The following is a 12,936-nucleotide window of genomic DNA, read 5'->3' on the forward strand; positions in this document are numbered from 1 at the left end:
GTGAATTCCTCCAATCCCCACCCGCTACCACTTTGTCCAGTCTCTATTCCACCAACCTTCTGTACCCCTACCTCTTTCCCAAGTGAAAGGATAACTAGTGTGGGCAACCCACTCAAACCGCAAGTCTCTAATGTCTCCCCAAAACCATGTAACAACTAAGATGGATGAGGCCGACCACCCCTCTTTTCAGCATGAGAGACTAAATCGTTAAAATCCCCCAACATCACCCAAGGCAAGTCTGACCTCCCCTTCAAGTCCTTTAACAATTGACGCACCTCCTTCCTTCTACTTCTCTTTGGAAACCCGTAATAACAAGTCAACCTCCACCTATGCTCCCCCTCCCTCCCGTTCACAACTAAATCGATGTGATTTCTGCTAAAGCTCAACAAACTTGCCATATTATGCATCCTCCACAACAAGGCCAACCCACCACTCAGACCCACACTGTCTACATAGAAAAGACCCTCAAACCCCAGCTTCACCTTCAACCTCTAAGCATGCCCTCTACATACTTTAGTTTCCATCAAAAAGATGAAATCGGGTTTCTTCGTAGCTGCAAAAGCCAACACCTCGTGAACTGTTCGTGGATCACCCAAGGCACGACAGTTCCAGCTCAAAACACTCATTGAGAAAGGCGGGCCTGAGACTCAAGTCCAACAAAAAACAAAGCATTTGAATTGTCTCGCATCTCAACATCCCCCAAATTAGCCCCATACCATCCTCTTCTCCTTTTTGGTGCCATGGCCACACCTACCTTACTCAACACACACTCACCACCTCCCAATACTGGATTTGCAACCCCCAAAACCCTCCTGTCAGCCAACAACTCCAACATGTTACCAAACCGACCTCGACCTTCTGCCACAACGCCAACACCACCTCTGCTAGCCAACCCCTTAGACCCCGTAACCAACCAATGCTTCCCCACCCCCTTACCATCTCTTCCTCCCCCCACCTTCAACCATGAATCGTACGGGAACTTATCTGGATCAACCCTGGCACCCCTAGCCAAAGCACAGAAGCGATCAATATGGCTTAGCATACCATAGAAAAAATATGGTGTAGTCTCTCATATTTAAAATTCACCCAGGACCACTTACCATCTCTACACACCAGCTTCATTCTCCGTTTAATCGGCTTACGAGCATCCAAGGCAGCCCTAACCCTGAAAAAGCTTCTGCTCGTGCCAGAATTAACCAAATCCAACTTCATAAACCTCCAAATATTCCCAATATTTAAGGGAAATAAGATGCCTTCCAGTAGTTATTGCATAGACCACGGTCCAAAAACGACATTGTTTCACTTTTTTTTTTTTTTTTTTTGTTCACGCGACTCGTTGTAACATATATTTTTGTAATTCATAATGTACATTATTTTAAAGCATAATGTACATTATTCTAACGCATAAAATACATTATCTTACTCTAGTAGTTTCATTATTCTCACATAGAGTACATTATTCTAAATAATAAAGTATATTATTCTTACTCATAATATTCAAAGACATTATTTTGGTTCGTGGTCCACACAATAATTTGTCGATGCCTTCCTAACCCATCGAAAACATCTTTATTATTACAATAAGCACTAAAACTATTTTTTGGACAAGTTAAAAATCATATTAAGCAACATTTATTTTAACTTATAGTGATTATCCTCGCTTTAGTTTCACACATTGGACATTGATTAGTTCGCGCAAAGCGTGTGTTCTAACTAGTTGTATTGACAAGGTACAAATAAGTCATCAAACTATTTAAGAAACAATAATTAAGTCGTCAAATTCAAATAAGCTCCAGAAATATCCACAAACTATTTGAGAAATAATAATTAAGTCATCAAACTTGAATAAGCTCCAAAAATATTCACAGACCCAAAAAAAAAAAAAAAAAAGAAGCAATTAGCATTTCTAACAAGTAAAGTCCCAATTCACGCTATATAGGTTGTCTAGTGTGGATTATTTTTTTTATTATTATAATCGAACGTGGATTAATTATGTGGGCTAGGTGGACTATGAGACACACATTCTTTTCACATGTAGTAGTTTGTTTTTTGTTTATTATACTCCCTCCGTCTTATTTTATGTGTTTGGTTCGATTCATAAGGCTTGATTGTAGTTATTTTTAATTTAATTTTTGAGTTAATTCCATTTTTTATCTTACATTTATATGTGTCTATCCATTTCTAGTCCTCTTTATCAAAACATCTCAATTTGGTCATAGTATTATTATGACATGATCATTTTTAGTTTTATGTCAACAAAATCGTTGAAATGTCCTTAAATACAATGACATTTTGATTTTTTTTTATACAAAGCGGGTTGACTCGCTATATATTAATATTTTTTTTTTGAAAAAAATCTATAATTGAAGACCGAAATACCGTGTATTTAACAACATTTAACCGTTTTGTTGATAGAGGACAAAAATGATCATGTCACAATAATACTAGAACCGAAGGAGGATGTTCAGATAAAAGATGATTAAAAGTGGATTGTCAGATCACCTACAAATGTAGGACCAAGAATGAAATTGCTTGTGATTCCCAAAGACACAAGGCAAGATGTTGTTGAGATTGACAATAATCTTCAACTAAATAGGATGGAACCTGGTGTGGATCTAAAAGAAGTTGAAGAGCTTGTTAATTGGATTGCTTTGATCATAACTATATGCAAAATCGCGCGATACTAGCACAATACTAAATGTTGTTAACTCTATACATCAAATCGGAAATGTAAATATAAATCAAATGTCCAAATACATATGACACCGGGGCATACCCCTGAAAACAAAAACACAAATACGAACTAGACACAAGAAAATCAACATCGGCTAACACATTAGACTAGGCAAAATTAATTTTAAATTAAACTAAGCCTAACTAGTACGCCATGATGTCTCACACACGCATTCCATGAACGACAAAAATCCAAAGCAAAGCACTGAATAAAGAAAACCCATGCATGCAAACTCGAACCCTAGCCAAATGCCACAATGCACGCCCATTCTACCACTGCATTGCACTCAACCTTTAAAGCCATAGCTCACAAGATAATGTATGAAGTGTAGTAGCAAAACGTCCTCAAGCGGGGGGGGGGGGGGGGGAATAAATAAAATCGTCCGCCATATAAGAAACTCAAACACACGCCAATCGGCTCATAATCAAGCTCTCAACCCGTCTAACCATGGAGACTACCTTGCTTAAATCATGTACCAGAAACATACTTAACCCATACCGCCAAGAACCGGGTCTGCCCACATTTAGCGGGTTAACCCGGTCTCATTAGTCAAACTCCATGCACATGCACCTTCCATCATCAGCGGAGATCAAGAACGCGTCTTGCTTCTAATTCCCACAAAATCCGGTAGATACCATAACCAGTCACCTCCCAAAACGGCAATAGCGCGTTACCATCCGGAGATCACCGACGGTCAACGCCGGACAAATCCCTGGAGCTCCGCTGCCACCCACCGACAAGACACCGGCCGGCGACTGGAGAACCGCTGGTGACATAGTTTCTGCCGGAAAACCGACCAAACTACTACAAACTACGAACAACACTGAACACAAACCCACCTCTCTCCGGAAGCACCGGAAAATCTTCAGACCATCGCCGGAAAAAACCACAAAGCCATCCCTAACGCCAGATCCCATCCAGATCAGTTCCACCACCCCTTCCCCCACCCAAACGCGGACGGCAACACTCCAAAAAGGCCGGAAAAAACAAGGATCATTGGACCGAGGCTGGAATCATCCAAACCATCTCCAATACAATCCAACTCCAGTCACCAACTCAGAGCATCAAAAACCACATACAAGGATCAAGCATGAAGAGGCGAACTCACCGGGAGTGATACTAGCGCCGGAAAAGACTTCTACGATCATACAAACCGAGCAAGAAACCTGAGAAATACCTTCGTTCAAGGGTGGTGATACAGTCAGCGAACTCACCCCTTGAACTCATATTGTAATGAATATATGAGTGACAAGCATATTTCAGAGAGTAAGACATACTTCAGTTGTGGCCAGATTGCGTAATATAGATCATCGTTACTTATGAGAATCAAATTAGAGTTATCTCAAAATTATCCCTCATAAAGAGAGCTCATTACCACTTGAGCTATCCTATTAGATTACAATAATTATTTTATTAGTGTTTTAATATCCACTATTCTAAAGTAGATTAAAATTTAAAATATTTTCATAATCATTTCACCTAAATATCTAATAAAAATTAAATTATACTATGTCATGTGTATAATTGATTTTTATATATGCATTTGCTTGCTTTATTAATATAACATTTTACATTAACATATAATATGTAGACCTTACATTGCACATGTAAAATGTCAGTAACTTGAAATACCAAAAAACACTCGTACAGGCTGTTTGGTTGGATGTAATTTCTTTGTAATTGAATTGAAATTTAGCGAAGTTCTAAATTACATTGTTTGGTTGGAGGGGATTGCAATTTTCTCTTTTTGTTGAATTGCAATTCATGGGGTACCCCATGAATTGCAATTCAATCAGACTGTGGGAGGCCCTTAGGTTTGAGGTTCAACCTTTTGGACGAATGAATTACAATTTAATGAATTTGAGAAAGGAAAACTAGATCAAATGACATTACTACCCTTGGTTTTTATTACTATTATTATTGCATAAGGAAATTTTAGTTTTTATACCACTTCTTTCCTTCTCCATTCCAATAATTCTATTTCTCCATACCAAACAACGTAATTTGAATTCATATTTTATTCTTACCTTACTCTTTCCCACCAAATTACAATTCCTTTCCCTCATAATTATTTCCTTCCAACCAAACGTCCCGTTAATTCTGACTAAATTTTTATTAAGAGATGGCTTGAGGATCATTTTTGGTACTAAATGGATAGTCGAAAGAATTAATTTGAGAGTTAACAAAAAAATAAAGAGCAATTTTAGTGTGATAGTCAGACGATTATTTTTGATGTTATTGTCTCTAAGTAATACATGTAGTTTTAATTTTTACTCTCCATTTATGGGTCAAAGTACCTACGAGATCCCTATATTATAATGTTTTGTTCAATTTAATCTTTATGTATTTATTTTGTTCAATTTAGTCCATGTACTTTCAAAAGTGATGCAATTAAGGACAATATTTAACGGTGTTAATATTACCGTTAGTTTAGGTTATGTGGCGGTGATGATATTTATATTCCTATTCATATATATTACTTTACAAATATTTAAAATTAATATTTTTACCACTAATATATTAAATTAGTATGTCCAAAATAAATAATTACAACCATGTTCCTAATAAGATTTGAACAATTGTTATTAATTTTATCACTTTTTAAAGTAAAAGGACAAAATTGAACAAAATAAATGTACAAAGACTAAATTGAACAAAATATTATAATACATGGACTTTATAGGTACTTTGACCAACTAATGTGATATATTCTGATCAAATAAATAAATAAAAAAGTAAAGCACTTTTGTTTTCTTCCTCCAATAAAATTATATTCCTACTAGAACACTTCTCATTTTCCACTTGAAAAATAAAAATTAAAACATTCATTCATCTGACCTAAAAAACAAAACCAAAACAAATGTCCTCTTTTTGGTTTTCCTTTTGTTTTTTTGGTGTAGTACGGTGTTTGAGGAAGCAACCCCAAACAGCCTCCCGCGCGGGCTCTTTCTCTCTGATTGGATACTTCTGCCATAGTTAGGGTACGATAATATATCACTGATAATCACATCAGTTTGATCAACTTGGAAACGCTTTAATTCTTCCAAACCTCTTCACCCATATCTCTAGACTAGAAGCTAATTCATCAAAGCAATGAAGAAAAGCAGCAATAATAACTCCGATAAGGGTCGGACTTTACCCGTCGACCCAAATCTCCCCCGCTATCTCTGCCAAAACTGCCATAATTCCTTTTGCGTAGTTGGCGTTGATTCTTATGCTGACAAGCTCTTCGGCGCCGACTCCTCCTCCTCTTCATCTCGCTCTGGTTAGTCCCTCTTTGAATTGCCCTATTTCCGTACACAAAATATTCTGTTTATGGCTTCTTTTTTTCTTTCTTTTAAACAAGTTGTAACAAAGCATGTATTTTTCCTCTTCGATTTGAGGCTGACCCATGTTTGAGTCTTGAACCAGATCCCAATTTCCCACATATAAATTCTTTGCTTATTCACATTTTGTTAATTTTATCATTCTCATCTTATTACTGTAGCCGCTTCTTTGAGTATTAACAAAATGGGGCTGAAGTGTGTACCTAGATATATGTGGGTTTAAGTGGAATCATCCCACTTTCTTTTGTTTATTAAATATTGTAGAACAGTAGTAAGTTTGAGCTGTTCTTCTATATAAGAACTTACTTTCCTTGGGTATTTGTGTTTACTAAAGCTTCTTGTTGAATGTTACTAACATTTTTTTTTTTTTAAATATTCTATTTATATGAACATGAGGTTGTGTGTGCCTATGCTGGGTCAGGATGTTTGTTTATTAGAATATATGAGAATTTTGTGGTGCACTATATCATTGTAATTAATTCTTGATTTTTGGTCAGAATATTGTGAGTCTGCACGAAAGTGTTTATCGGTCTCAATGTTTAGTTTTGTTGCCATGGAATAACCTTGGTGGTATTTGCTAAATAAGCAGTTTATATGATTAATTGATGTTGGGGAATTGTGTTGTTGATCCAACCATTCTAAGGTGCATTAGTTAAGTGTTTATGATATTCTTTTTCCTTTGCAATCGTAGAGGTTTTGCTGTTTCTTGTTGTCTTTAAGGGCACTTCTGAGTCTAAATTGGTGCTAATCTGAACTGGCCATGCAGCTATGCAGGGTTCTTCTATCCATGGAGCTGGCAGTGTAACAGGGTCTACACGTATGGAGAATTCATTTGTTGTGTTACCCAAGCAAAAAAATCATGGGGTGGGGGTTCCTTCTCGCACTCGAGGAGTAACCAATCCACCCGATTCAAGCCAGTTTGGTAGGGCAATGGAAGAGTCTTTTGTGGTGTTGCCTCCACCAGCCGCTTCAGTGTATCAGTATGCGAGTGCATCTGATGGAACTGGAACCAATCTGCCATCACAAGAAGATGGACCTACCAGTACCCCTACTCAACCAAATAATTCAGGCTTTAATTCCACTATCACCATCCTAAAACGTGCCTTTGACATTGCCACAACACAAACCCAGATTGAGCAGCCTTTATGTCTTGAATGCATGAGAGTGTTATCTGATAAACTTGATAAGGAGGTTGAAGATGTTAACAGGGATATAAAAGCATACGAAGCTTGTCTTCAGAGATTGGAGGGTGAGGCAAGAAATGTTCTTACTGAGGCTGATTTTTTGAAGGAGAAACTAAAGGTGCTTGATCAACAATGATCAATAAAAAACTCTCTCATCTTCCTTGTATATGTTTTAGACAAAGATTAATGCAACCTGAAGTATCATGATGGGTTACTTCTGGAAAGTTTTTTCTTCTTGTCCCTGTTTCCTTTGATGCCTTAAAAAATATTATTATGATCATTTTCCCTATAACACTGCTTTTAAGATTATGCAAAAGCTTAGTGAATGTCTCTTGCCAGCAGTCCAAAATATGCTTTGTTCATGTTGTGGTAAATTGGTCATTATGTTTAATATTTTTTTATTATTTTGTATTGCTATTCAAGATAGAAGAAGAAGAACGGCAACTTGAAGCAGCAATAGAAGAAACAGAGAAGCAATGTGCAGAAGTAACTGCTGAGCTAAAGGAACTTGAACTAAAATCTTCCCGCTTTAAGGAATTGGAGGAAAAGTAATCCCTGAAGAACTTGATTTGAATATTCTATTTGACTAGTTGTAATTTAATTAAATAGCTTATCTGTGTGGTTCTTGGTTGACATGATATTTTCTTTTTTTTTTTTTGAAATTGTTAGTCTTGTTGTTTCATATGATATTGTCTTTCCAGGTATTGGCTAGAATTCAACAACTTTCAGTTTCAGTTGATCTCTCATCAGGTTTGTCTAGTTATTTTAAATCCCTTTTTGTTTTACAAATTCTTAATCCCTTTTTCTAGTGTATGCATGATTCTGATCTGCCATAAGGTCTTAATCTAGTTATTCTTCCTCATTTTTCACATTGTAATTCGATGATAGTTGTGCTATTGGCACGAGCCACCAGTTGCATAGTTCCTTATTGATCTATTTATGCTACTAGACTAACGGAACAAATCTTTTTATGTTGCTGGTGTGTTTAAGTTTTAATAAATAAATTGTTTTCAACAGGAGGAGAGAGATGCAATTTTGGCTAAGACTGAAGTCTCGCAAGCTCATTTAGAGTTGTTGAAGAGGACAAATGTACTTAATGATGCCTTCCCAATTGGACACGATGGTGAATTTGGAACAATTAATAACTTTCGCTTGGGAAGACTTCCTAAAATTCCAGTATGTAACTCAACACAATTTTCTCTGGGAGATGAATTTAATGACTTCTTTCTTTTTGAGCAGCATCCTACAAGATGAAACCATAAATTTAATGTAAAATGTTTGGGCCAGAGCCATTTAAAGCTTTACCTTTTTTTCATCGACAGTTAGAGATTTATATTAAAATGGATGTTGTTTTAGCATGTAGCACGATATTTTTCGCTCCTGTTAATTAATCTAGTTAATTTATCAGTTTTTTTTTTTTTTTTTTTTTTTTTTTAATAATAATTTTATTTTGGCTAAATGTGTAGGTTGAATGGGATGAGATAAATGCTGCATGGGGCCAAGCTTGCTTACTTCTCCATACGATGGCTCAATATTTTCGACCAAAGTTTCCGTATCCTTTCTGCTGGTTTATATGTCGATCTGGTTGTTTCTTTTGAAAGTGTATCTATGTTGACATGTTGAACCAACCTTATTGAGCAAATGTAATGCCATTAACTGTTTATCACTAGATACCAGATAAAGATTCTTCCCATGGGAAGTTACCCTCGAATCATGGACACCAACAACCATACTTATGAGCTGTAAGTCAAAATACAAACATAATAGCATTATTCTGGATAAGGTCTACCAAGTATTTATTTTTTCTCAAAATTTTCTTTATTGTATGAGTGCACTAATCATTGTGTTTTCGGAAAAGAGGTTCTAGAACACTTAGAGATAAAAGAGAGTCGACATAAGATGAGAATTTATAGACATTTTACGTCTCTGAAGCCAGTTAAATTGTGTTTTGTTTCATTTTCAATATTATTGAACTTGTCTGCAGTTTATATTTTACTTATTTCGCTCTGTTTGCTTTTACGATATGGTTGTTTTCATCATTTCATGTAATTGTGTTTGTTTGATTGCATCCCATATTTGTTCTTGAACCTTTTGCTTGTTCCAGGTACCAACATTTTGATATCTATTTTTATTTATATTTTACAAACTGATGACTTTCCCCCTTTTTGAAGCTTTGGTCCAGTAAACCTTTTCTGGAGCACACGCTATGACAAAGCAATGACCTTGTTTTTGAATTGCCTCAAGGAGTTTGCTGAGTTTGCCAATGCTAAAGATAGAGAGAATAATATTCCTCCTGAGAAACGTTTTAGGCTTCCCTACAAGTAAGCCCCGCTTGAATCTTGTAGAACTTGATTCTGGATTTTTTTTGGTCCTAATACAAATGGTGAAAAGAAGATAAGTAAATGATTACTATTGATCACATTCAATCATAACTTTCTGGGCCGTAATTCATTTCCTTTTTTTGCAAATGAGAAATGACTTTTGCCAACATTTCATCTCCTTTTAAAATTTATGAAGTATGAAGCTGTGAATTCTCTATTGGAGGCTGACATGATAAGCCTCTATCCCTCTCAACGTTAAGAGGTTTTTGAAGACGGTGAATAGTGGACACATTTCATGATCAGGGAATTGCAGAAATCTTGTCCGCACGGGTTTAGTTCACTGGTTCAGTAGGCAGTATTTGGAAAAAGAAATCAGGGTTCAAACCTCGGCAGTGACAGTGTGGGGATTATGCCCAAAGTCCCAAAGTGGGCGCAGATCCCTTATGCGCATCGGCATTTGGCCCTGTCTGTTGAGCCATTGAGTCACCGTGATTTACATCCTCCCAAATGCTCTGTCGGACCGGGGTGTGAGAGGGGGGGGGGGGGAGGGGGGGGGCTTGGGGTTGGGGGTTCAACTTTTTGGAGAAGAAGGGAATTGCACAAATCTTAGGATATGAACCTCTTTGTGATATCATTATTTTGCATCTCTACCCTCTAAACGCTCAGAAACTCTGGATTTCATATAGCACGCTAATGCCAATGTTGGATTCTGACAGTTTGTTTTGTTTTCACAGGATCGAAAACGACAAAGTAGAAAATTGCTCCATCACTCAAAGCTTTAACAAACAGGAGAATTGGACCAAAGCTCTCAAGTACACCCTCTGTAACTTGAAATGGGTGCTATACTGGTTTGTAGGGAACACAAATTTCCAACCTCTTTCAGCCCCCGTCTCATCTCAATCGGAAGTTCCAGCTGCTGCAACTTCGATGTACAACAAAAAACCCACTGATGCCAAATAATACGATTCTATCTATAACTAACCATATTGTATTTAGATAAATACAGCAACAGGAAGGCCATCCTGTCCAGTTCAAAATTTGTAATTATATACTTCACAATCTACCCATCATGGGCTTCTTTAACTAGGGGACTTGAAAATAGTTCATTCTTATTGCATGTTAACAGCTTGCAAGAATTTCAATCATCCATTACCTGTTGTTACTTGTTAGCAGGTATGATACGATCTTCTGTGTACGCACTGTTTGCACTGACTTAGCTCAATAGTTCAGTAGACAGTATTTGGGAGAAGAAGTATTGTTCTTTACTGATCGAGGCAGTGGATATCCAAGGCTTGTTCTTCAACACTAGTCGAGCTACTAGGTCAGCTAGCCGAGCTGGGTATGAGATTTAGTAGTAATTATTCCAACACTAGTCCATTATTTTCTTATGCCGAGCTCATCTTGGTATGAGAAAATTTCAACATTTAATGATTTCTTTGCTAACCTCTTCCAACCTTTCGGTAGGAAAATGACAGATTGCTTCGACGTTGTTTTATTGTGTGAATCATGGTCTAAAACGGCGTCGTTTTAACGTTAAAAAATAAAATAAAAAAATTTGTGCTCTGCGCGCTTATGTGTCAGAATAATACACTTTCTGGGGTAAGATAATGTATTTTATGTGTTACAATAATATATTTTGTGTTAAAATAATGTGCTTTATGAATTAGAATAATGTACTTTATGTGTTACAATAATATATTTTGTGTTAAAATAATGTACTTTATGAATTAGAATAATGTACTTTATGTATTTTTGGATCGTAGTCCACACAATAATGATTGCAAATCTGGCCCATATAAATTCCATTGTGCTCTGCCCAATTTCACCTTAATAATCCCCTAGCCCACTAAAATTAATCTTAGACCTTGGTTGGGCCACCAAGCCCCATCACAGGGCTATTTAAAGGTAATTTATATCGTGCATCAGGGTGCGCATTGCATTGTACGCCCTGATGCAAAACGATGTCGTTTCACATAACTATATAAAAAAAATACACATAATTATATAAATAAACACACATAATTGTATAAACAAATATACATAACTGTATAAACAAATACACATAATCACGTCAACTTCCTACTGCGCCTCCCAAAACGACATTGTTTTGGGAGGCGCAGAACAACGCAAAGTGCAATGTGCGCAGGGTATAACGATTGCTATCTAAAGAAAAAAATCTCAATTACAAATGGTTGAAAAGTTAGAATTCACAACGACAAGCTAACTAGTCACTAAAGAAAAGTGGTTGACAATCTCTACCACCTTGACCTATATTTCCAAATTCCAACCATGTGAGTAGGAGATAGTTGTATGAATTTCAAGTTATGAATAATTGTATTAAATAATTTTTTATGATGCAGGTAATTTATATTATTATTTTACGACTCCAAGCGAAAAGAACTGAAGTTAGTAAAGCTTCAACATAGTTAGTAACATAAAAGACTTCAAAAGCATCTAGTGAAGTAAGTCTAGGGTGACCACGGTTCCGGTTCCGATTCTGAAAATGGACGAATCGGAATCGGAACCTTAATATACGGTTCCGGTTAAAATCGTCGATTCTAATTGGAATTCTTTTTTTTCTTTTTTCTTTTTTAAAATAAATTATATGTTATGTTGTTTGTTGCATATGTTATATTGTTTGTTGTATGTGGCAAAAGTGGCCAGTAGGCCACTAGCTTAGTGGCCTACTGGCCAATTTATTTATTTATTTATTTTTAAATTCACGGTTCCAAACCGGAATTGTCGGTTCCGAACCGGAACCGACAATTCCGGTTTCAAATTTTCTATAACCGGAACCAGAACCTAAGGTTCCGGTCCGATTACGGTTAGCACAGTAACGGTTACGGTTCGAACCCCGAAAGTATTGAAAAAAAGATTAGTAAAATTAATGAGTGAAGTAGAGAAGTGAAGATAGTTTAATAAAGTTGAAGATCGCTCATATTAGTGAAGTCATACATATTAAACGGCATAATTGTGACTCTTCCAAATGGGAGGTCACACGTTCAAACCCCAATAAGGACATTAACTCTTTATGCTTCAAGCATTCAATATGTTGAGAAAATATATATATAGACAGATACTACATTGTAACATAGTCAATGTTCTTGAAAAAAAAAAAAAACAAACAAACAAATTTCTTAGCCAAGTCTTCTGATTAAAAACTACTCCGTATAACACTAACAGACTATCCAACAAAAAGAATATTCTACCTAATTACCGTACAAGATTATTGAATATTGATGCAAAAATTAAGGAAGAATTACAAAAATACTGAGAAACAGTTTCAACATTCACAAAACTGGATTAGATACAAGCAAGAGAGAATAAGTTGAAATGTTACAAAATTACTAACACAAGCTAAACTCTAAAAA

The 12,936-nt window shown here is 36.2% G+C and overlaps 1 protein-coding gene across 1 annotated transcript; it reads left to right on the forward strand.

The window, feature by feature from the left end:
- Window positions 1–5,611: 5,611 nt before the first annotated feature.
- Window positions 5,612–10,691, forward strand: LOC109182824 (beclin-1-like protein). Its single transcript, XM_019333030.1, has 9 exons — window positions 5,612–5,999; window positions 6,827–7,362; window positions 7,668–7,792; window positions 7,946–7,994; window positions 8,262–8,420; window positions 8,711–8,796; window positions 8,915–8,986; window positions 9,416–9,565; window positions 10,300–10,691. The coding sequence occupies exons 1-9, from the start codon at window positions 5,828–5,830 to the stop codon at window positions 10,523–10,525; spliced, it is 1,575 nt and encodes a 524-aa protein (XP_019188575.1). The 5' UTR covers window positions 5,612–5,827; the 3' UTR covers window positions 10,526–10,691.
- The last annotated feature ends 2,245 nt before the right edge of the window (window positions 10,692–12,936 follow it).

The sequence above is a fragment of the Ipomoea nil genome, unplaced genomic scaffold (assembly GCF_001879475.1).
Source record: "Ipomoea nil cultivar Tokyo-kokei standard unplaced genomic scaffold, Asagao_1.1 scaffold1074, whole genome shotgun sequence".
NCBI lineage: Eukaryota > Viridiplantae > Streptophyta > Magnoliopsida > Solanales > Convolvulaceae > Ipomoea > Ipomoea nil.